The 26,339-nt window shown below is 41.0% G+C and overlaps 1 protein-coding gene across 2 annotated transcripts in view; it reads right to left on the reverse strand.

Annotated features, from left to right (window-relative positions):
* Positions 1–26,339, reverse strand: part of fndc1 (fibronectin type III domain containing 1) — a 197,833-nt gene that overhangs the window by 148,114 nt on the left and 23,380 nt on the right. Inside the window, exons 2-3 of one of the 2 annotated variants that reach the window (XM_063056027.1) lie at positions 4,580–4,771; positions 4,316–4,402 (exon numbers count right to left, since the gene is read on the reverse strand). The exons of the other annotated variant lie outside the window; for it this stretch is intronic. Of the exons in view, the coding sequence (XP_062912097.1) occupies positions 4,316–4,402; positions 4,580–4,771 (279 nt within the window). The remainder of the gene's footprint in view (positions 1–4,315; positions 4,403–4,579; positions 4,772–26,339) is intronic. 2 annotated transcript variants of the gene reach the window in all.

Genomic DNA, 26,339 nt, shown 5'->3' on the forward strand with positions numbered 1-26,339 from the left:
TCATTGGGAGTTTAAGGAGAATTGGTAGTTCATCAAAGACACTCACAAATTTCTACAAACGTACCTTGGAGAGCATTCTAACCAGTTGCATCACCATCTGGTATGGAGAGGCCACGGCGCAGGATCAGAAAAAGCTACAGAAAGTTACAAAATCTGCTAGCTCCATCATGGACATTAGCCTCCCCAGCAATGAGAACACCTTCAAAAAACAATGCCTCAAAAAGGCAGCATCCATCGTTAAGGACCACCATCAACCAGGACATGCCCTCTTCTCATTGCTACCATCAAGGAGGTGGTACTGTAGCCTGAAGACACAAACATAATGTTTCAGAAACAGTGTCTTCCCCTCCGTCATCAGATTTCTGAATGGACAACAAGCCCATGAACACTACCTCTCTCTTTTCACTACTATTTTTTAAAACAATTCATCATTGTAATTTAAAGTTCTTTATTTTTCTGTAATGCAATGTACTTCTGCCACAAAACAACAAATTTTAAAGCAAATACTAGTGATATTAAACCTGATTCTGACTCTGAGTCTATGAGGAAAGGCATTCAAAAGTTTGACTCCATGATTTTTAAGTGCTTGAAAGCACAGAAGGTTTACTCTCGTTTATTTAGTACTTTGAAACTTATAACATGACTGGATTCTGATTAGCCTTTTACTTTTTTTAATCTCCATTCTGCCAGACAACTTATTTTTTGACCAAATTAGCAAGTTCTTCAGAGGATGCCATAATGAGACTTCAGGCGAGAGGAATTTGTTTTGAGCAAAACATTTATGTGAAGGTTTGTGGATTAAAAGAAAGCCTAAATTATTAAGATCAATTGTCTCAAAATGTTTAACTGAACCAGAATTCAGCAGGTTAACTACAAAAATTGGCCATTAGGATTGGACAAAAGACATCCAATAGAGGATGAATTAGAATGATAACACAAGTTGTCAAGGATAAGCAGATTTCTATTATGTACAATGGATACAAGTACTTCAAAGGTCATATCCATATAGCTCCAAAAATCACATTGCTAAGGATCTTATCTCAATGTATACCTAATCACATGTTTAGGACAAACATTAAATGGATTATAAACAATACAACATTTCTGATTACACAGGTAAGTATACCCATCAATCAGCATACAGGATTCTTCAAGTTATGAGTGATTATGTTTTTAGTCTACACATCGGATGGCAGACAGGAAAGAATGCTTATTCTAGTAGTTCAATATGTTATTCTTGGATTGCGTCCCAATGATGTACCAGTTCCAAACAGTAAAACCAAGAAAAAAAATCACGAAAATAACAACCAGCTGCATTTATATAGAACTAAGCAACTTCCACAAAAATATCAAAGAACTACACAAGTTATTAGGATAAGTGTTGAAAAAGCTTGGTCAAAAAGGTAGGTTTCCAAGGAGCGTTTGAAAGGAGGAGAGTAAGACAGAGGTGTTTTGAAAACCAATTCCGAAACTTAGTTCAGCAGAAAACGAAGGCACAACCACCAAAGGTGAAGTAATTAAAATCAGTACAATAGGTAAAGCAGGAGGCAAGCAGAGACGTGGCAGGGATTTACAGCTGGATGACGTTAGAAGATAACATTAGGATGAGTCAGTCTAGGATTTGAAAATGAGGATGATTTTAATACACAGAATTCCCCAGTCAAGAGCCCTTGTGGGCCACCAAGTAGATAAGATTAAATGCTGAAAGAAACTTAGTTCAAAAGAATTAAATTTTCCCACAAGACATAGAAGCAGAATTAGGCTATTCAGCTTATGAGACTGCCTTGTTATTCATTCACGGCTGATTTATTTTTCCCTCTCAACCCCATATACCTGCCTTCTCCTCAATCTTTGATGCACTCACTAATCAAGAACCCACCAACCACGGCTTTAAATATACCGAATGACTTGGCTTCCAGACGTCTGCGGCAATAAATTCCACAGATTCATCACCATGCCATAAAAGAAATTACTCTTCATCTGTTCTAAAGGGTCATTCTTCTACACTGAGGCTGTGCCCTCTATTCACAGCTGTCCATAGCAATGAATTTCATAGATTCACCATTCTTTGGCTGTGGAAATTCCTTCTCAACTCTGCCCTAAAATGACATCCCTCTATTCTGAGGCTGTGCAGTCCAGTCCTAGACTCACCCACTATAGGAAACATCCTCTCCACATCTACTCTATCTGGGCCGTTTAATATTCAATAGGTTTTAATGATATCCCCCCTCATTCTTCTAAATTCAATGGCCCAGAGCCATCAAATGCTCCTCTGACATTAATCCTTTCAGTTCTTGGATCATTCTCATAAACCTCTTCTACAGCACATCTTTTATTAGATAAGGGGTCCAAAACTGCTCATAATACTCCAAGTGTAGCCTGACCAATGACTTATAAAGACTCAGCATTACATCCATGTTCTTGTATTGTAGTCTTCTCAAAATGAATGCTAACATTGCATTTGCTTTATTATCACTGACTCAACCTGTAAGTTAACCTTTTGGAATCCTGCACAAGGACTCTAAAGTCCCTTTACACCTCTGATTTTTGAATTTAGAAAATAGCCTACAGCTTATTCCTTCTACCAAAAGTGTATACAGGAAGATACACTTCCCTACACTATATGCCACCTGCTACTTCTTTGCCAGTTCTCTCAATCTGTCCAAGTCCTCTGCAGTCTCAATAATACCTGCCCCTCCACCTATCATTGTATCATCTATAAACTTGGCCACAAAGCCATCAAATTGGTCATCCAAATCATAGACAAAAACGTGAAAAGAAGCAGTCCTAATACTGACCACTGCTGAACACCACTAGTGATCAGCAGCCAACTAGAATAGGCCATTTTTATTCCGACACTCTGCCTCCTGCCAGTCAGCCAATCTTCTACCCATGCTAGTGTCTTTCCTGTAATACCATGAGCTTTTATCTTGTTACGCAGCTTCATGTGCAGCAACTTATCAAAGGCCTTCTGAAAATCTAAGTAAACAACATCCATTGACTCTCCTTTGTCTATCCTAACTGTTATTTCCTCAAAGAATTTCAACTGATTTTTCAAGCAACAGTTCCTCTTAAGGAAACCATGCTAACTTTGGCCGATTTTATCACATGCCTCCAAGTGCCCTGAAATCTCATCCTTAATAATGAACTCCAACACCTTGCCAACCACTGAAGTCAGACAAACTGGCGTATAATTGCCCTTCTTCTGCCTCCCTCCCTTCTTAAAGAGTGAAGCGACATTTGCAGTTTTCCAGTCCTCCAGAACTATTTAAGAATCTAGTAATTCCTGAAAGATCATTACTAATGCTTCCACAATCTCTTCAGCTACCTCTTTCAGAGGTTTTACCATCTATCTTCATCTCTCACCTAATAATAGTATCCATTTCAACTTCCTTAGTTATCAGGTTCCAACACTTGTAGCCTTTGTTCATCTGTTTATCGCCCTCTTACCATCTGTTTTCTTTGTTTCTTTTTCACCTAATATCCTGCCACCTGTGTACCAACTCTACCTTCACCCCGCAATTAAATTCCATTTGTCCATAATCTTCCACCCTTCTTCAGCTTATCTATTACCTACTAGTCCCTGTCTCAATCCTCTCCCCATATACTCAATACCTTTCTGCTCCACTCCCAGTCCTGATCCAAGGTCTTGGCCTGAAATGCTGATGATTTCTTTCCCCTAAGATGCTGCTGAATCCTTTGAGTTTCTCTGGCGATTTGTCCTGATGCCACGACCTGCAGTCTTGAGTCTCCAGTCTAGATAACATAGTCTGGAACTTAATTGGGGTGGTAAAATAGAATGAGTTTTGTTAGAGGTACTGTGTTCCAGATCATTAGAAGCTGTTTAATTATGAATCATTCCACAGAACTATTAGAATAAGCACAACATGCTTACCCACCACTAAGGATTTTATTGCATGAATATGTGCCTGCAATTTGTAAAATTTCATTGTGTGCTGAATTGATTTGTACATTTTGTGTTCGTGATTCATTGGTTATAATCCATTCAAAGTTTCTCCCAAGGATATGATTTTGTATGCACAAATTTAAGTTGTAGAATATGGTTTACAAGGTTCTAAGATTTTCAAGCATCTAAGTACCTCAGGAATTTCATAACCAAAGCCTCAATAGCTTAAATGTCTACAGTCTAACTGGGGGGGGGCTATTCAAAAATATAAAAACAAACATCAGATGAATTCAGAGACGTGCTATTGAAATAGTACTAGATGTGTTTAGCATCTGGCGTGTATTCTTTGGCAAAAAGGTGACGATTTGTTTTCCTATATTTCATGGATCAGCATATTTTGCAACTTACCAGTGGCACTCTGTGCTTTGTACACTGGATATTTCCCTCTGATGCGGCCTTCTGCTGTCACCAGCAAAAAATGCAATTCCCCTGGCTCTGGAACACATGGCTTACATCAGTGAATTATCATAACTTCTGGAAGTTGACAGGCAGACTTAGAAGCCACATTATTTCAATTACAATGCTAATAAAACTTATAGATCTGAGGAAATCTAAATTAAATCTGGCTGGTCTCATTAACTCATATAACAAGGATGCCAGTGACATACTTACCAATATCCTCCACAATATAAGAATGTTCATTTTTCCCCACTTTGATGAACTTGATGTTTTCCAATGTTTGACCATAACCAATTTTGTAATGATCCACAGGTCTCTTGGACACATCCTGTGGTGATTCCCAGAGGATTTTCAAGCCCTTTTCAAGAGGCAGAACCTTTACATTCTTCAATATCAAGGTGGAACCTACAGTTAACATAAGAACAAAATACAGCTAAACAAAACAACATTCCTCTGGGACAATGGTGCAAAACAGTACATATATAACATACAACACATAAAATAATATTAAAAGAGAGTAAAAAATATTCTATAGATACACAAGCTGACATTAACTGCAGATACTATATTTAAATTTATCATGATATGATGCTACTGGTGCTGTCATACTATCTGCCAGCTTTCAAGCACAAAATAGATTAAAACTTGAAAAAATACTTGAAATGTTGTAAATTTGTCTGAGACATCTATATTTTCTAATTTTTAATGAGGTCAGCAGCTAAAGAACCTAACTTTGGAGAATGCTTGCACCAGAATCATCTCACACAATTTCCATTCCTAGCAGAACTCCTGGAAATTAACGCATCCAGGACTTAATGCTATTACATAATATGCTGGGCCAAGTCAATGGTAAGCTGGCATCCAATTCTGGTTTTGGTGGAGAGGGATCAATGGTGAAGTAGGGGAAACAACACAATTAAAAGGCTTTCTAGCAGATCCATGTAATACACACAAAATGCTGGAGGAACCTAGCAGGCCAGGCAGCATCTTATGGAAAAGAGTAAACAGTAGATGTTTCAGGCTGAGACCCTTCATCAGGACTTGCGTACTCTTTTTTACTGATCCTGCCCGGCCTGCTGAGTTCCTCTAGCATTTTGTGTGTGTTGCCTGGATTTCCAGGATCTGCAAATGTTCTATTGTTTGGCAGATCCATGTGTCCATTTCCAACATAAAGATGGACTTTTACTTCTTGGTATTTTGAATATACTTAAGATATGAACCTGGAATATCACTATATAAAAATCTAACTACAAACATAACTTGGAAGTTCAGCATCAGGGAGGCCAACATTTAAACATATAATGAGATGGCACTAGAACCAGCTTTGGTGAACTAAAGAAGGGCTGCACTGCCACCAAAACTTGCACTAAAGCAAAATTAGAAAGCAGTGGCAGAAATTAAACATTTTATTTCTGGGTATGGTAAGTAGATAAGGCTAGAACAAAGGAGATGTAGCTGACAAAGGTGGCTAGAGATGGTCACAGAGATAGCAAGGAAGATCATAATATGCACCATTTAGTAGACCTATCTTGTAAAGCAAGTTCCATTTCTTTCTTTGGCAATGAACACAATGAAATGCATTGACTTAGTCCAACTAGTTCCATATACCATATGACCATAGGATGTAGGAACAGTATTAGGCCACTCAGCCCATCGCATCTTCTCTGCCATTTCATCACGGCTGATTTAATATCCTTCTCAAACCCATTCTCCTGCCTTCTCCCAGTAACCTTTGATGCCCTGACTAATCAAGAACCTATCAACCTCCACTTTAAATACACTGAATCACTTGGCCTCCACAGCAGTCCATGGCAACAAATTCCATAGATTCAACATTGTTAAAGAAATTCCTTCTCATCCCTGTTCTAAAAGGATGTCCCTCTATTCTGAGGCTGTGCCCTCTGATCCTAGATTCATCCACCATAGGAAACATCCTCTCCACATCCACTCTATCTAGGACTTCCAATATTCAATAGGTTTCAATGAGATCCCCATACTTGCTGAGGTTCTTCTCAAATCCAGCGAGTACAGGCCCAGAGCCAACAGATATTCCTCATATGTTAACCGTTTCTTTCCAGGAATCATTCTTGTCAACCTCCTCTAAACTGTCTCCAATGCCAGCATACTTTTTCTTAGATAAGAGGCCCAAAACTGCTCATAATACTCCAAGTGTAGTCTGACCATTACATCCTTGTTCCTATAGTCTAGTACTCTCAAAATGAATGCTAACATTGCATATGCCTTCCTTACTACCAACTCAACATGCAAGTTAACCTTTAGAGGATCCTGCACAAGGACTCCCAAGTCCTGTGCACCTCTGCTTTTTGAATTTTCTCCTTATTTTGAAAATAGTCCATGCCTTTATTCCTTCTAAAAAAGTGATTGACCATACACTTCACTATATTCTGTCTGGCCACTTCTTTGCCCATTCTCCCAATCTGCCCAAGGCCTTCTGCAGACTTCCTGCTTCCTCAACACTTCCTGCCCCTCTTATCATCTGCAAATAGCCATAAAGCTATCAATTCAATCATCCAAACTATTGACATATAATATGAAAAGAGTGGTCCCAAAATAGATACCTGTGGAACACAAGTCTCCAGCAGCCAACCAGAATAGGCCTCCTTTATTCTGACTTTTTGTCCCCTGCCAGTCAGCCAATTTTCTATCCATGCTAGTATCTTTCCCATAATACCACTGGCTCTTATCTTGTTAATCAGCCTCATGTGCAACACTTTGTTAAAGGCCTTTTGAAAATCCAAGTAAACAGCATCCACAGACTCTCCTTTGTCTATACTGCCTGTTATTTCCTCAAAGAATTCCAACAGATTTGTCAGGCAACATTTCCCTTTAAGAAAGTCATGCTGACTTCAGCATTGATCCCAGAAACTTCAGTCATTGTTCTTTTGCCATACTCCCTGCTAGTGTCCGCTTCCAATAACTTTGGCCAGTTCCTCTCTCATGCTTCTGTAATTCCCTTTACTCCACTGTAATACCGATACATCTGAGTTCATCTAATCCCTCTCAAGTTGCAGGGTGAAATCCATCATATTTGATTATTGCCTCCGAAAGAGTTCCTTCACCCTCAGTTCCCTAATCAAGTCTGGTTCATTACACAACACCCAATCCAGAATTGCCTTTATCCCAGTGGGCTCAACCTTAAACTTCTCCTAAAAACACAACTCATAAGCTTTCTACAAATCCCCCCTCTTGGAATCCAGCAACAACCTGACTTTCCCAATCTACCTGCATATTGAAATCTCCTGTGACTATCCTAACATTGCCCTTATTACATGCCTTTTTCTATTTCCTGATGAAATTTATATCCCACATCCTGGCAAATGTTTGGGAGACTGTATATAAGTCACATCAGGGACTTTCCACTGTTACTGTTTCTTAACTCTATCCACCTTCCAAGGATTCTATATCTTCCAGTCCTACATCATCTCTTACTAATGATATCATTTCATTTTTTACCAATAGAGCCACCCCACCCCCTCAGCCTACCTGCCTGCCCTTTCAATACAATGTGTATCCTGGGACGTTAAGCTTCCAACTATGATCTTTTTTCAGCCATGACTCAGTGATGCCCACGCTGCGCTACGAGATCATCTACCTTATTCAGTATACTGCACGCATTCAAGTAAAACACCTTCACCATCCTTTTCAATTTTACCTCCATTTTACACCTCAGCTCATCCCACTAACTACAATTTTGCCCTATCATCTGCTTGATTTTCCTCACTGTACCTACTTGTATATCAGCCCTATCACTCCGGTTCTGGCAAACCTGGCCACTAGGATGTTGGAACACCTTGGATTTGTGTGCTGCCCATCCTTTTTATATAGGTCATACCTTCCACAGCAGAGATCCCAAAAATCCAGTAATCTGAAAACCTGCCCCCTGCACCACTTCCTCAGCCACTCATTTATCTGCACTATCACCCTATTGCTACCCTGATTAGCACATGGTACTGGGAGTAATCCAGGGATCACCGTCTTGGAGGTCCTGTTCTTCAGTCTTTTGCCCAAATCCCTATACTCACTGCACAGGAACTCTTCCCCCTCTCTACCTACATCATTGGTACTAAAATGCACCACAACTCTGACTGCTCACCTTTCCTCTTGAGGACCTCCTGCAGCCGCTCTGAGACATCCTGGACCCTAGCATCTGGCAGGAAACACATCATTCTAGCTTCCCTTTCACAGTCACAGAATCTGCTGTCCGTTCCCCTAACTACTGAGCCTCCCATCACCATCGCTTTTGCCTGACTTTACCCTTCCCTGCTGAGCTTCAAAGCTGGCCACAGTACCACTGGCCTGGTGAGTGCTGCTGTACCCTAACAGTCCACTAATCACACCCCGACATTGCAGTATCCAAAGGAGTATATTTGTTGCTGAGGGGAGTTGCCACAGAGGAACCCTGCACTGACTCCTTATTCCTCTTACTTCTCTTGGTAATCACCCATCTACTGTCTGAAGCCTGCACTCTGGGTGTTACCACTTCAGTAAAAAATCCCATTTATGAAATTTTCACCCTCCTGGATGGTCCTGAACACATCCAGCTCCAGCTTCTTGATCTTGTCAGTCAGGAGCTGAAGTTGGGTGCAATTCTTGGAGATGTATTCATCGGAGAAACTGGTAGGTACCCTGAAATCCTACGTCTCACAGGAAGAGCATTCTACTGCTAGAACCACCATCATCTGACTTCTCAAGCTTGGGTTCTAGCCTGTGCCTGTTCTCACCCAAGTCTATTGAGCCAAAGCCTGACCACTCTAACACCATCCACTCCAACAATGACCATTCTGCTTAAACCTCAATACATTTTAATGACCCTTGCTAAGTTACTATTAAACCAAGCAATTTCCAGCTCGGGAATGTCCACAGGAAACCGTCTCCAACTCACTTCATAATCCCCTGTTCCACAGACGCTGTCGATGGCTGATTTCAGGATTTTACTGTAAACAGATTGGGAGTAGTTGACATTATTGTTCTTTGGTTATGGGAATTGACCAATTTAACCTGTGACCCAGCAGAACAGCAATGCACCCAGAGCAAAGAAATACCCTGCTTGTTCATAACTTCCTCACAACCTTTAAGAATCCCAAGGACGCAGTGATGAGCATCTTAATTCCCCATCATCTATGATTCTCACTGAACACTGTCATGCAACAAAGCAGGACAATTTCCTGACTTTAGCTGGACACAATGTGATTGTCCTGCCCAAGGGTCTGAAGCTATATTTGATCATGTTCATGGCACGGACATGCTCAAATTCAAAGGCAATAAATACAAGGTTAAAAGGTATACTCAGGAGAAGATCATTTTCTACATGGCTGGAGATGTCCAAGACTACTTGATGTGACAATAGCAGCCTTCAGAAGACCTATTCTTCTGACAGAGCTACAGTATGTCTATCAAACCAGTATGTGGATTGTGCCTCCAGCAACTTTGAAAACCCTATGTTTCCCTGCTAAAGCACCTCCAAAGCACATTTTGTCTTCTCAGTGTTCCGAATCTAAAATCAAAGCAAAAATAGCTATTGAGCCATCCAGCCTGAAATTTATGTAAACACCTCAGAGCAGAATAGTAACAGGACCTTCAGCCCACTATTTCTGCACTAAACATGATGCCAATCCAAACTAATCCTAACCTGCCTGTACTTGGTCTATATACTTTTACTCACTGCCTGTTCATGTGCTTGTATAAATTCCTATTAAAGTACCTCTAACCACCTTCACCACCAATCCTGGCAGCTTTTACTCTTGGTGTAAAATAAAGTTCGTCTTGTTCATCTCCTTTATACTTTACTCCTCTCACTTTAACCCTATGCCCTCGCTTGTATTTGATCTTTCCACCCTGAGAAAAAGACTCTGATTACTCTATTGATGCCTCTCATAATTTTATATACTTGCATCAGATCGCTCCTCAGCCTCCAATGCGCCAGCAAAAAATAATCCAACCTGCAAACAGTGCAAACAACTTTTCCAAAAGCACCATTAGTGAATCTACTATCTGAAGGGAAAGAGGAAGCATTTGCAAAATTTAAAACTTCATTTGTAATCAGCTTCCTCACAATTAGCAATCTCTGTGAAGCACTACTTAAGCTTGCCTCTGTTTCACAGCTAATCTTGGCAAACAGTGGGAGGTGCAGAGTCGCTCCAGAGTTGAGTGCTCATGAGGTGTATGCCTCATAATCAACTCCTTGTGGTGTACTAGTATGTTGGTGACATCCCAATATTGTTCGCCAGACCTGGAATTCCTCGCAAATAAATGCCTGTCAATTAACCTGCCATGGGAGATTTCAGTGATCTTTTGGGTAGCAGTGTATATTCCATCTCAGGCTAATGTCAAACAGGCTCTAGACAAACTGAGCGATATAATCAACAGGCATGAAATAGCACATCATGATACTTTCCCCATCATCTTGGGGGATTTTAACCAAGCTAGCTTAATAAAGTCCCTAAATAATTATTATCAACAAATCATCTGTATTACCAGTGGAAATAACCCACAGGACTACTGTTACACTAAGTTCAAGAGTGCCTACTAGGCTTCCCATGCCCTCACTTCGGGACATCTGATCACCTGGCAATATTTCTGCTCCCTGTGTACAGGCAAAGACCAAAGACTGTAGCACCAGTAGTAAGGATCAAGAAGGTATGGAGCAAAGAGGCACACAACTGCTTTGAATTAGTGGATTGGACTGTTTCAGGAAGTCATCTTTGAGTCCAGAAGGGTATGCTGCAAGTTTTTACTGATTTCACTAAAACCTGTGTGGATGAGTGTGTAACTATGAAAACTTACTGTACATTCCCAAACCAAAATCCGTGGATGAATCAGGAGGTTTGTAGTTTGCTGGAGGCTAGCTCTGTGGCACTTAAGTCTGGTGATCCCATCTGTATAACAAAACCAGGTATGGCTTGCGGAGGGCTATTTCAAGAGTCAAAAAACAATTCCAGGAGAGGTTAGAGGTGACATCAGGTGTTTGTCAATGGGCAATGGGGGAGAGGGGGAGCTACTGCACAAGATTAAAATAAATTGCAGAAACTTGTAAAATTAGCCAGCTCTATCATGAATACCAAACATCTTCAAGGTGCGGTGCCTTAGGAAGGTGGCAACCATCATTCAGGATCCCCACCATGCAGGACACGCCCTCTTCTCACTGTTACCATCAGGAAGGAGTTACAGAAGCCTGAAGGCACATACTCAGCAATTCAGGAACAGCTTCTTCCCTTCTGCCTCTGATTTGAATCCACCTCACTATTTTTCTTTAGTTGTTATTTTAACTTAACTATTTAATTGATCTATATATACTTAATGTAACTCAGCTTTTTTCCTCTGTATTTACCATGTACTTCATTGTACTGCTGCTGTAAAGTAAATAAATTTCTTGACATGCTGGTGATATTAAATCGATTCTGATGCACCAATAGTAGTATGGGTAAAGGTGTCAATGGCTCCATGTAGCAGGGATCAGGGATTTACAATGCAAATTTAATACCAACATCTTTTGGGAAGTTAAAAACTGAATTCTACTTCTAAACAAAGAAAAATTCCATATTATTCTTGATTATTGCATTTACCTAACAAAATGGTCAGTGCTATTAACATGGAAATGAAAAATTACTCACTCTGGTACTTGCTGCTACTTTAGGAATGTACATACTCGTTAGCCACGACACCACTCATCGTTTCAGGATAACAATTCCTGACGTTGGCAACATTAGTAAGATACCTATATTAATAACTGTAGTCTCTGCAACTATAAGGCACATCTGACTTAGATTATAAGCGTATGCTGTTGTATTCACCACTTAAAGCAAATTTCCAAGTCAAAGATCAATCAAGAGTTAGTGCTAAAACTTTATAATTAATAACTCAGGAAGCCTCCATGGTTGGTAGTTAGAAGAGGGATTCACCAGTAGCCGTCACCAATATTGTACTCTGTGGTCAAGCAGGAAATAATCAGCCAAGTTCAGCTACATAAAGAAAATGCTTGATATCACCGTCTTGCAACATCTTTAATGCCAGTGGAGTTTTCCGACAATAAATAACTCATTAAGTGCTGATCTAATTTCAGATAAATGCACAACAGCTGCACACTCCAGAGTTCAGTGTCTCCAGTATATCACAAAAATTATTTTGGGCTCCAGTAATCTGTGGATAATTTTTCTATCAATCATACAGTATGGAAACAGGCCCTTTAGGCCATCGAATTTGCACTAAACATCTTATTGTCCACACATTCCCATTAACTCCCACCCATAACTCTAACCACTCTGCTCCTCCAGGTACTATCACTCCAAATAACTGCCAAGTGAAGTACACAAAGGGCGATCCAGTAGCGATGAGGTTAGCATAATGCTTTACAGACCCAGTGATCAGAAGTTAGGGGTTCAATTCCCTCTGCTGTCTATAAGGAGTATGTACATTCTTCCTGTGACTGCTTGGGCTTCATCTGGGTGCTCTGGTTCCACACGCACCCCCCCCCACCCCCACATTCTAAAGATATACAAGTTAGGGTTATTAAATTGTGGGCATGCGATGTTGGCGCCAGAAGTGCGGCAACACTTGTGGACTGCCCCCAGCACAACCTCAGACTGCGGTGGTCGTTGCTGCAAATGGTGCATTTTACTGTACATGCTTCAGTGTATTTGTGACAAATAAAGCTAATCTTCTAAAAAGAAAAGGAACGTTCTGCCAAGCACAGAATAGTGAGGCTTCTATGAACTAGTGACATTCTGCCACAGGAAATTATAACAGTTCATTCCTCAGCTCTGAATTTCAATCTAAGGTACTGGCACATTATTGTACAAGATATGTGCCAATCTGCATGCACATATGCCCATGCTTTTGGAATCTGAACCTTATCTTACTCCCTGACTCAAAGTTCAAATGTTAATGGTAAATTTGTTATTAAAATACCTATATGTTACCATATACAACCTTGAGATTCTTTTATTTTTCAGGGATTTACAAGAAAAAATACAATAGAATTCTATGAAAGACTATACATAAACAAAGACTGACAATCAGTGTGCAACAGACAACAAACTATGCAAATAAAAATTATGCCGAGAACAAGTTGCAAGGGGTCCTTGAAAGTGAGTTTGTAGGTTGTAGAAACAGTTCAGAGTAGCGGTGAAAGAAGTTATCCACGCTGGTTCAGGAGCGTGACCCTGGTGGTGGGGATCCAAGGCTTCCGTACTGCCTGCCTGATGGTAGATACAAACACCAAACTTGTGAACACACACACACATCCAAAAAAGCTCCCATAAATTCAAAAGCCTCACATATAGGTTAATTCCTACCAATGGCAGAACTAGTTTCCTTCGTGTACTGGGCAAATGAGAACACTTAATGGCAACACAATCTGAGCCTCCCGCATGAACACCAGCCAACTTTAGAGCAATTTTTATTTTATTTTTATTTATTCAGAGATGTAGTGTGGAATTGGCTCTTTCAAGCCTTCGAGCCGCACCTCCCAGCAAACTCCAACAACCCCTGATTTAACCTTAACCTAATCATGAGAAAATTTACAATGACCAGTTAACCTACCCGGCACGTCTTTGGACTGTGGGAGGAAACCAGATGATCCGGAGAAAACCCACGCATTCCACAGGGAGGATGTACAGACTCCTTACAGAGGACACAGGCATTGAACTCCAAACTCCAAGGCACAGAGCTATAATAGTGTTGTGCTAACTGCTATGCTACAGTGGTGCCCTGGTATTATATACATAGGATAGCAGTGCTTTTGATTATTTGTAAATGCCATCATGTATAATTCTGATAGCATTTTATAATAATCATACCTCCCAGAAGCACAAAAAATAAACTTAACATAGGAAAGGAAAACAATCACAAAGGAAGTTAGAATGGATCTAATAAAGTGATTTCAAAAAGGAGAAGTGCCAATAAGGTAAGTATTGTGCTTCAGCTACTCAACACTCGGTACCATCATAAAAGACAAAGTGTGCATTCAAGAATTGCTCCTGATACAGAAAACTATCATTACAAAAGAGCCAAGTAAGTGGTTTGATAATTGAGGTGGAAAAGAAAAACTGTTGGTGATTTGGCTTGAAGATAAAAATGAATGTAAAACTGCTGTTAGTCTGATGATTATTCAACAACAATAAACAACAACCTTTTCAAAGATGTGAAGAAAAAGCATGGCAATGAAAGTGAAGAATTAGTTGCCAAATCTCATTTATCACTGACATATGTCATAAAATTTGTTGTTTCCTGCAGCAGTGCAAAACATAAAAATTACTCAGTTACAAATAAATAGCACAAAATGGGAATAATAAGTATTCATGGACAGTGCAGAAATCCAATGGCAGAAGGGAAGAAGCTGTTCCTAAAACTTTTAGTGTGGGTCTTTAAGCTTCTATTCCTTCTCCTCCTCAATGGCAAGCCTCTTTAATGATGGATGCCATCTCCTTGCAGCACCACCTCTTGGAGATGTTGTTGATAGTGGGAGGGTTGTGTCCATGAAAGACCATCAGCAAACTTATTGATGGTGTTTCAGCTGTGCCTAACCATTCAGTTATGAGTAGACAGTGGCCTAAACACACATCCTACAGGTGCATCAGTACTGCTCGTCAGTGAGGAGATGACATTATCATTGAGCCACATTGACTATGGCTTCCTAATAAGGAAGTCAAGGATCCAGTTGCAGAGGGAAGTACAGAAGCCTCAGCTTAGACGTTTGTTCATTAGGTGCTCCAAAGTAAAATAGATAACCAGTGAGACTGCATTTGCAGATAGGCCTGTTGTGGTGGAGGGCACATTGCAGCAGGTTCAGGTCCTTGTTCAGGCAAGGGTTAATTCTAGCCATACTGACATCTCGAAATACTTCATCACAGTAGATCGAGAACTAGTCATTGGAACAGCTTACCTTACTTTTCTTGTGCACTGGTATGACTAATGCACTTTTAAAGCAGGTGGGAACTTCTTACTGAGCAGTGAGAAGTTAAAGATGTCCTTGAACACTCCAGATAGTCAGTTGGTGTACATTTGCAGCAACCAAGCTCTAATTCCTGATCCCTTAGACCAGAAACCTATAATAAATAGGAGCAGAATTTGGGTAATTGGGTCTGCTCCACCATTCTATCTCAACCTCAGTCTCCTGCCTTCTCCTCATAACCTTTGACACCTTGACACACTCACTTCTGCCCCAATGCTCTCAAATTTCTAACATACTGATAATGTGACAAGCTCTCCTCTACAATCACTCTGAGCACTGGTGCCCCACAAGGCTGTGTACTCAGCCCCCTGCTGTACTCACTGTACACCCATGATTGTGTAGTCAAGTTTCCATCAAACTCAATATATAAGTTTACTGATGACACAACAATTGTAGGCCGTATCTTGGGTAATGATGAGTTTGAGTACAGAGGGGAAATTAAGAACCTGGTGGCATGGTGCGAAGACAATAACCTATCCCTCAACGTCAGCAAGACGAAGGAATTGGTTGTTGACTTCAGAAAGAGTAGCGGACTGCACGACCCCATTTACATTGGTGGTGCACAAGTGGAACAGGTCAAAAGCTTTAAGTTCCCCGGGGTTAATATCACAAGTGACCTGACTTGGTCCAACCAAGCAGAGTTCACTGCCAAGAAGGCCCATCAACGCCTTTACTTCCTGAGAAAACTAAAGAAATTTGGCCTATCCCTGAAACCCTCACTAATTTTTATAGATGCACCGTAGAAAGCATTCTCCTAGGGTGCATCACAACCTGGTACGGAAGTTGTCCTGTCCAAGACCGAAAGAAGCTGCAGAAGATCGTAAACACGGCTCAGCACATCACATAAACCAATCTTCCGTCCTTGGACTCACTTTACACCGCACGCTGTCGGAGCAGTGCTGCCAGGATAATCAAGGACACGACCCACCCAGTCAATGCACTTTTCCTCTCTCTTCCCTCCGGGAGAAGGCTCAGGAGCTTGAAGACTCGTCGGCCAGATTTGGGAACAGCTTCTTTCCAACTGTGATAAGACTGCTGAACGGATCCTGACCCGGATCTGGGCCGTACCCTCCAAATATCCGGACCTGCCTCTCGGTTGTTTTTGCACTACCTTACTTTCCATTTTCCTATTTTCTATTCATGATTTATAATTTAAAATTTTAATATTTACTAATTTTTATTATTTTTAATATTTTTAGTATTTAATATTTGTAATCCAGGGAGTGGGAAGCGCAGAATCAAATATCACTGTGATGATTGTACGTTCTCGTATCAATTGTTTGGTGACAATAAAGTATGTCTTTCAGTGAAGACTAATGCAAAATACTTTTTGGTTTTGCCCACCATTTCTTTGCTCCCCAATACTAACTCTCCAACATCATTTTCCAGTGATCCAATATCCACTCTTGCCTCTCTTTTACTCTTCTACATAGCTGCAAAAACTTGTGGTATTCCTTTTTATATTATTTAGCTTAACTTCATAATTTACCTGTTCTTGTCTTTCTTAGTTGCCTTCTGTTGGTTTTTAAAAGCTGCCCAATCCTCTAATTTCCCAATAATTTTTGCTGTATTATATGCCCTCTCTTTTCCTTTTATGCTGCCTTTGACTTCTCTTGTCAGCTATAGTTGCCTCATCTTCCCTTTAGAATACCTTCATCTTAGGGATATATCTATCCTGTGCCTTCCGAATTTCTCCTAGAAATTCCAGCCATTACTGTTCTGCCGTCATTCCTGCTAGTGACTCCTTCTAATCAACTTTGGCTAGCTCCTCACTCGTGCCTCTGTAATCTGCTTTACTCCACTGTAATGCTGATCTGCCTTTATCTTCTCCCTCTCAAACTGAAGGATGAAATCTATCAAATTGTGATTAGTGCCTCCAAAGGGTTCCTTTGGCCCTAGACCCTTCAGCAGGACTGGAGAAAAAAGATGAAAAGAAAATTTTAAAGGTGGGGGAAGGGAAAGAGAAACACAAGGTGATTGGTGAAACCGGGAGGGGGACGGATGAAATAAAGAGCTGGGAAATTGATTTGAGAAAGAGATACAGGGCTGGAGAAGGGGGAGTCAGATAAGACAGAACAGAAGGCCATGGAAGAAAGAAGAGGGGAGGAGCACCACAGGGAGACGATGGGCAGGCAAGGAGATAAGGTGAGGGGGGTAGAGGGGATGGGGACTTGTGAAGGATGTGGGGGGGGTCCATTACAGGAAGTTCGAGAAATCGATGCTCATGCCATTACGTTGGAGGCTACCCAGACAGAATATAAGGTATGCCTCCAACCTGAGTGTGGCCCATCGCAACAGCAGAGGCAGCCATGGATTGACGTATCAGAATGGGAAGTGGAATTAAAATTAAAATGGGTATGCCATCAGGTTACAGGCTACCTAGATGGAATTTTCATTCCACTCCCCATTCCCATTCTGATATGTCAATCCATGGCTTCCTCTACTGCCATGACGAGACCACACTCAGACTGGAGGAACACCACCCTTATATTCCTTCTGGGTAGCCTTCAACCTGGTGGCATGAACATCGATTTCTTGAACTTCTGGTAATGGACACCCCCCACCATCTTTCATCCTCTTTTCCCTCTCTCACCTTATCTCCTTGCCTGCCCATTGCCTCCCTCTGGTGCTCCTCCTCCATTTTCTTTCTTCCATGGCCTTCTGTTCTCTCCGATTGGACTCCCCCTTCTCCAGTCCCAAATCTCTTTCACCAATGAACTTCACAGCTCTTTACTTCATCCCTCTCCCTCCCCCTCCCAGTTTCACAATCGCCTTGTGTTTCTCTCTCCACTCCATCTTTTAAATCTATTTTTCTTTTTTTCCCTCCAGTCCTGCTGAAGGGTCTCGGCCCAAAATGTTAACTGTACTTTTTCCATAGATGCTGCCTGGCCTGCTGAGTTCCTCCAGCATTTTGTATCTTAATCTTTTGTGCCATCCTTAATGGGAAAGTAGCAGACAAACATTCCACATTTGTCACAGGCAAAGCCCTCCCCACCATTGAGCACATCTACAAGGAGCATCGTGGCAGGAAAGCAGCATCCATCATCAAGGACCCCATCCATCCAGGCCATGCTCTTTTCTCACTCTGACCATCAGGAAGGAGGTACAAGAACCTAAGGTCCCACACCGCCAGTTTCAGCAACAGTTATTACCCCTCAAACAACAACCGCTTGAAACAAAGTAGATTAACTTCACTCGCCCCAATGCTGAATTGATTCCACAATCTATGGACTCGCGTTCACAGACTACAACTCAAATTCTCAATATTTATTACTTATTTGTTACAATTTTTTTGGCTTCTGCTTCTTTTCGTATTTGCACAATTGTTGTGTTTTGCACATTGATTTTTTGTCCATTTTTGCTATGTGAAGAATCTCAGGGTAGTTTGTTGTGACGTATGTGTACTCTTGTAATAAATTTGCTTTGTTCATGCATGTTATTCAGTGCCAAGTATTTATTACAAGGTACCGTGCAGAAGAGCAACTATGCACTTCAGTAACTTGAGTCCTGCTGAGTTTAAATTTGCATTCACAGTCACCAGAAGTTGCTATCAAATGATACTTAATAATAACTAAGATAAAGATAGTTATTCACTCAAAATACAGGGTCCAGTAAGTGTTACAATATGAGTGAAGCATGCTCATACAATGTACTGTTGGCTAATTGCTGACAGGAGGATACAAGAAGCCAGGTATCTCTTGCAAATGAACACAGGATACATCATCCGAACTGACTGGGGGTAAAGGGGGAAAGACACAAATACAGCACATTTTTATTTTGCAACAGTTCAGATCGTTTCATTGTTGGATAGTCAAAGGAAGCATTGAGGAAGTTTATTGTATTATTAAATAAACAGACATGATTGCAGCTATAGTGTAGCCTTTAATATCACATTTCAACAACAAAAGGTACAGATGAATTGAAGTGAATTGACTTTATTTCTTACATCTTTCATACATATGAGTAAAAATCTTTGTTACATATCTATTTAAACGTGCAATGTGAAATGTATAGTAATTTATAATAAATAGTATGTACAACAGGACAGTCAATATAACATAAAAATACAACTGTATCAGCATGAATTAATCGGTCTGATGGCCTGGTGGAAGAAGCTGTCCCAGAGCCTGTTGGTCCTGGCTTTTACGCGGCGGTACGGCTTCCCGGAAGGTAGCAACTGGAACAGTTTGTGGTTGGGTGACTAGAGTCCGCAATGATCCTTTGAGCCCTTTTTACACTTGTCTTTATAAGTGACCTAAAAATAGTGGGAAGTTCACATCTACAGATGCACTGGGATGTCCGCATCACTCTCTACAGAGTCGTGCGATTGAGGGAAGTACAGTTCCCGTACCAGTCAGTGATGCAGCCAGTCAGAATGCTCTCCATTGTGCCCCTGTAGAAGCTTGCATGGCAAAAATTCAGATCCTTGAACAATCTTGTGACACAGACAAAATACAACAGTCTTATAAAAGATGTAAATATAAAAGATTATCATGCAACAGTACTTAATACAAATGAATTAAACATATCTCATGAGCTATAATTGCAGTCTGTTTATCTTTTAACCTTGTGAGAACATTCTCACTTCTAGTCAAGAGTTCTGGGCTCTGTTTCAGTATGCAATCCAAACTGAAGTATCTTTCAATAATTTGTTACCTTTGTAATGTTTTAAGGAATTTACGTATCTACAAAACAACAATATCTGCACTTTGGAGGAACTTACTGGGAGTTACTTGAGCATTCAAATACGCAATTGTTTGAAAGCCACTGAATTGAAAAGGCTGCACATGAAACAGTCAATTAAGTATGAAGACAAAGTACAAAAGGAAAAGAAATTCATAAAACATTAAATGAATCTCATTTAGATTAATGTGTTCAATTTGGAGAACAGATTTTCCAAGGGTGTCAAACATTTTAGTCAGAGAAGAGTTTTTTCAAAATTGTTCCAGAAGTGATGGATTTCATCCAAACCACTTCAGACTAAAATGACTGAATAATAATGGCCAACAAAATGAATGCATTTCTATTCACTTTGGGGAAACTAAACCACTTGCAATAAACTAAAATATATAATGCACCTCAATATCATTTTGATACTTCCATGAAAGCATCTTATAAGAAAGGAGAAAGGGAAGTTAAAGATAAAGTACGTTAAAGAAGTTAAAGATATGACTCATACTTACGTTCCCAAGTTCTTTATTTCCAGATGATTGACTTTGAATCATTCTTCAACAATCTGAACATATCCAATATTGAATCGAGCAGGTCAAACCTGTAGACTCTTCTCACCCCACACACAAAATACTAGAGGGATTTAGCAGGTCAGGCAGAAAATATGAAAAAGAGTAAAACTGTTAACATTTTGGTCCAAAACTCTTCTTTAGGTCTGAAGGGAAAGTTGCCAGAATAAAAAGCTGGGGGGAGGGGAAAGGAAGCTAGCTGGAAGGTGAAGCCAGGTGGGTAGGAAAGGAAAAGGCTTGAGAAGAAATAATCTGATAGGAGAGGAGAGTGGACAAAAGGAGAAAAGGAAGGAGGAGGAGATCCAGGGGAAGTAAAAGGCAAGTGAGAAGTGAAAGGTCAGAGTGGAGATTAGAGAAAGTGGGGGTGGAATTTGTTCACTGGAAGGAGAAATCGATATCCATGACATCAGGTTGAAGGGTACCCAAGACGGAATATAAGGTGTTGCTCCTCCACCCTAAGGCTGTCCTCATGGCACTCTCCTCAGATTCTTTCTTCTCCAGCCCTTGACTAATCCCACTCACCTGGCTTCACCTAAACAACAGGAATTCTGCAGATGCTGGAAATTCAAGCAACACACATCAAAGTTGCTGGTGAACGCAGCAGGCCAGGCAGCATCTCTAAGAAGAGGTGCAGTCGACGTTTCAGGCCGAGACCCTTCGTCAGCACTAACTGAAGGAAGAGTGAGTAAGAGATTTGAAAGTTGGAGGGGGAGGGGGAGATCCAAAATGATAGGAGAAGACAGGAGGGAGAGGGATGGAGCCAAGAGCTGGACAGGTGATTGTCAAAAGGGATACGAGAGGATCATGGGACAGGAGGTCCGGGAAGAAAGACGGGGGGGGGGGGGACCCAGAGGATGGGCAAGGGGTATATTCAGAGGGACAGAGGGAGAAAAAGGAGAATGAGAGAAAGAATGTGTGTATAAAAATAAGTAACAGATGGGGTACGAGGGGGAGGTGGGGCTTTAGTGGAAGTTGGAGAAGTCGATGTTCATGCCATCAGGTTGGAGGCTACCCATACAGAATATAAGGTGTTGTTCCTCTAACCTGAGTGTGGCTTCATCTTTACAGTAGAGGAGGCCGTGGATAGACATGTCGGAATGGGAATGGGATGTGGAATTAAAATGTGTGGCCACTGGGAGATCCTGCTTTCTCTGAGATCCAGCCTCTGGGTCCAAATTATTATTCTCCGTAACTTCCGCCACCTCCAACGGGATCCCACCACTGAGCACATCTTTCCCTCCCCCCATCTCTCTGCTTTCTGCAGGGATCACTCCCTACGCGACTCCCTTGTCCATTCGTCCCCCCCATCTCTCCCCACTGATCTCCCTCCTGGCACTTATCCGTGTAAGCGGAACAAGTGCTACACATGCCCTTACACTTCCTCCCTTACCACCATTCAGGGCCCCAAACAATCCTTCCAGGTGAGGCGACACTTCACCTGTGAGTCGGCTGGGGTGATATACTGCGTCCGGTGCTCCCGATGTGGCCTTTTATATATTGGCGAGACCCGATGCAGACCGGGAGACCGCTTTGCTGAACACCTACGCTCTATCTGCCAGAGAAAGCAGGATCTCCCAGTGGCCACACATTTTAATTCCACATCCCATTCCCATTCTGACATGTCTATCCACGGCCTCCTCTACTGTAAAGATGAAGCCACACTCAGGTTAGAGGAACAACACCTTATATTCTGTATGGGTAGCCTCCAACCTGATGGCATGAACATCGACTTCTCCAACTTCCGCTAAAGCCCCACCTCCCCCTCGTACCCCATCTGTTACTTATTTTTATACACACATTCTTTCTCTCACTCTCCTTTTTCTCCCTCTGTCCCTCTGAATATACCCCTTGCCCATCCTCTGGGCTCCCCCCCCCTTGTCTTTCTTCCCGGACCTCCTGTCTCATGATCCTCTCGTATCCCTTTTGCCAATCACCTGTCCAGCTCTTGGCTCCATCCCTCCCCCTCCTGTCTTCTCCTATCATTTTGGATCTCCCCCTCCCCCTCCAACTTTCAAATCTCTTACTCACTCTTCCTTCAGTTAGTCCTGACGAAGGGTCTCGGCCTGAAACGTCGACTGCACCTCTTCCTAGAGATGCTGCCTGGCCTGCTGCGTTCACCAGCAACTTTGATGTGTGGCTTCACCTATCACCTTCCAGCAAGCTTCTTTGCCCTCCCCTCACTTTGCATTTTGGCATCTTCCACCTTCCTTCTCAGTCCTGAAGAAGGATCTTGGCCCAACATATCAACTGTTTTCTCTGTTCCATAGATGTTGCTTGAACTGCTGAGTTCCTCCAGCATTTTGTGTGTGTTGCTTTGGATTTCCAGCATCTGTAGTCTTTCTCTTGTTTGTGACTGACTCTTATAGCCCCAGTTTCTAATACCACATACCCTTGAGCATTTTACTTGAAGAATTAACTTATAAGGAGAGCTCCAACAATAAAAATCTACATTCCTGCTACATGTAAGAAGTATGTTCATCCTGCACTCTTTCAGGATTAAACATTTACCTTCACATTAACAAGTCAACGTCAAGTTTATTGTCCTCTGCGCAAGTACATGTATGCATAGGTGCATTGAAAATCCTACTTGCAGCATCATCACAGGGGTATGGCATCATATAAGCAGCATTCACACAAAAAAACAAGCAAAGATTATACACAATTTTTTCAAGAAAACACAATTTTTAAAAAATCCATTTTAGTGCAAAGTAATCAAAGTAAACAGTGTTGTTAAATGCTTGTGATTAGTGCCGTGCTGGTTGGTTCAAGTACCAAATGATCAAATGGAAGTGGCTGCTCTTGACCCTGATGACGTGGAACTTCAGGCTTTTGTATCTTCTGCCTGATGGTAACAGAAAGCAGGTGACATGGCTCAGAGAGTGGCAATCTTTGATGTTGGATATTGCCTTCTTGAGACATGGGCTCCAATAGATACAGCAATGGCAGGGAAGAATATGCCCGCGATCTATTGGGCAGAGTCCACTGCTCTCTACAACTTCTTGAATTGCCGTACGAGAGCAGAGTCCACAAACCACAAGTCTATCCCAGTAAGGAGACTTTCAATAGTACAATTGGTTTATAAGAGTGTTCCATGATAACCTTGTAAGTAAAGACGCTAGCAGCACTTTCCCTGTGTTTGTTATCTTTGTGCTGGGCCCAGGACAGATCATCTGATATGCTAGTGTCCAGGAATTTCAATCTGTTGACTCTTTCCAATTCCAATTTCCCAATGTCAGCAGACACGTTTACCGTCCTTCTCCTTCCTAAAGTCAACAATCAACTCTTACATTTTACTGACAGTAAGTGAGAGGTTGTTGTTGTGGCACCTCTCAAGGTGTCCATTCTCACTATAATGCTGACTTAACATCATTTGAGATTGACCTAGAAACAGTGTGGCTGTTGGTGAATCTGAACACAGCACTGGAGCTGTGCCTAGCCATACAGTCATGTGTGTATTCAGAGTAGAAGCTAATCATGCATCCTCGAGGTGCACCTGTGCTGATGGTCAGCGAGGATCTGATTGGATTGGATGATTGCACTGAACGCCGAGCTGTAGTTAATAAACAACAGTTTGAGGTACGAGTTCTTGTTCAAGATGACCCAGAACAGAATGAACAGCCAGAGAGCACCTTCACTGTTGACTTGTTGTGGCAGTTGGCAAACCAAAGCAGCAGATGGTCTGAGGCAAGTGTTGATCCATATCTTAACCAACCTCATGAAGCTCTTCTTTACGATTGATCTAAGCGTGACCAGACCGAACAGTAGTCAGTGAGGCATGATGTAATCATTATTGCCATGAAGTGGAGAAGAAGAAATAAGGTATCCTTAATATACTCTGAACATACCCTTCCATCATTTTGAAAAAAATATACTTGCTTCCTTTATAACCTCCAATGAATAAAGCAATATCACCAAATCTCAACTTGTAATTGTCACAGAGTCTATCAAACCTGTATACACCTGGAAGGTGAAAATGAAATCAAGAGCTTTATGGTGACAGAGAAGGGAGTTAAATGATATTCTGTCAAGAAGGTATTTCAAACCTTGAAAATAACATGGCATTTGATGATTCAACAACGATGTTAAATTCAGTCTTGTAATTTTACACTATAGCCCTCTAGTGGTATAGCAGGATAATGAGCAGATTTAGCAAGAGCACGACTAAAAATGATACTTCTCATATAACTGTCAAAAATGTGATGGAATGCCTTTGTTTTCTACTATCCATGTTGTAGGACTGTGTTATAGATTTTCAGATGTATTACACACATATGTTGCTTCACACACAGTTTGAGAAGATGAGTAGATCAGGGGAAATGAGAAGGAAATTGCAGACAAAGTGAGAGAAAAATTTTTACTCAAATATTTAAACCCAGAAGGGTTATTTGAGGAATTGGGACATTCTGTGCAAAAGCCTGCAATTATAGTTGGATAAGATGAGGAGACTGGTAAAAGGAAAACCAGTTGTCGCAAAAGCAAATTCCAATTCCAGGTCTACTGACGATTTTAATTAAGTAAAAAGATGAGGAAATTTGTAAACTAAGTTTCATATAAGGCATTTCATACATTTTCCTAATGTATTAATTGACTCATTTCTAGTCTTTTTAGTCTGCAGTATATCATTATTGACAGCAACAAATAGCTTCTTACAAGGTCATATCTTTCCACTGACATGAGGAACATGTTATGTTCTTAAAAATATATATACAGACTGACGTACATCTAAATGCTTTCCAAACAGCTACAAACTTTAAGAAACTGGCAAAGAAAAAGCCAGAGAGAATTACTATGAAAAAGCAAGGAAAAGAGAGCAATGATATCTGCTCCAAAACAAGTTCAAGCCCAGCAGACATTGTACCTCTGCTGCAGTAGTTACTTACATTCACTTCAGAAGGCTGTTCATAATTTCATCTGGCAGTATTTTCTTTGTGAGGCTTTACTCAAATGGTTTTCTCAGCTCAGTACTTAGAAATTAATAACATAAATTGGGTAGAGGAACAACAGGGTGTGACAATACAAAATAGCAACACAGGACAGAATTATGAAGCAGCTATGTTTTATTGTACTTGCATTAGGGTTAGGGTTTGAGAGTTTGGACACAGTGGCAGTTGCCAAACCTTTAAAAAGGGCATAGAGATATTAGAACGAATGCCAAGAAATTTTACAATGACCAGTCATCCACTGAAGCAAGCCCAGGCAATGACAACAGCTTTCAGCATGGTTCCTCAAGCAAGGGACATATACACATAGCCAAGAAGTGAAGATACTAGAGAGTCCACAAGGTTACCATAGATATGCTGTGTAAAACCTCACAGGTACTTCACCTTTCCAATATGAATCTTGTCGGTTCCAATAGCACTCTCTCCAGTATTTCTTCATTTAATATTGTGTCTTCACAATTACTCCCTTCTTTTTCATAGCCAGTCTAAATCCTACCCATACCTTGGGACTCTTTGTAAAGTAATCCTGGCCATCCCAGACTCAGCATATTCCCAATGAAACAATCATTGGACTGTTCCTCAGTTTGCACAATCTATGTGTAAATATACCTTTGTTTATTGAACATTTATAAAGTCTTGATCACAAGAGCAATGAGTTATGAAGAAAAGGCCTGGCCCAATCCAAAATGAGTAAGTCACTTTGAAAAACTTTGTTTTCCAAAGCCAACCTAACCCTGAATCCGAATTTCTGATTCTTTCTCTAATGGGATTTTCATTTATCTCTTTCCTGTCATTTGTTTGCCTTTATTCTCTCCACCCATCCC

The sequence above is a fragment of the Mobula hypostoma genome, chromosome 8 (genome assembly GCF_963921235.1).
Source record: "Mobula hypostoma chromosome 8, sMobHyp1.1, whole genome shotgun sequence".
Classification (NCBI taxonomy): Eukaryota; Metazoa; Chordata; class Chondrichthyes; order Myliobatiformes; family Myliobatidae; genus Mobula; species Mobula hypostoma.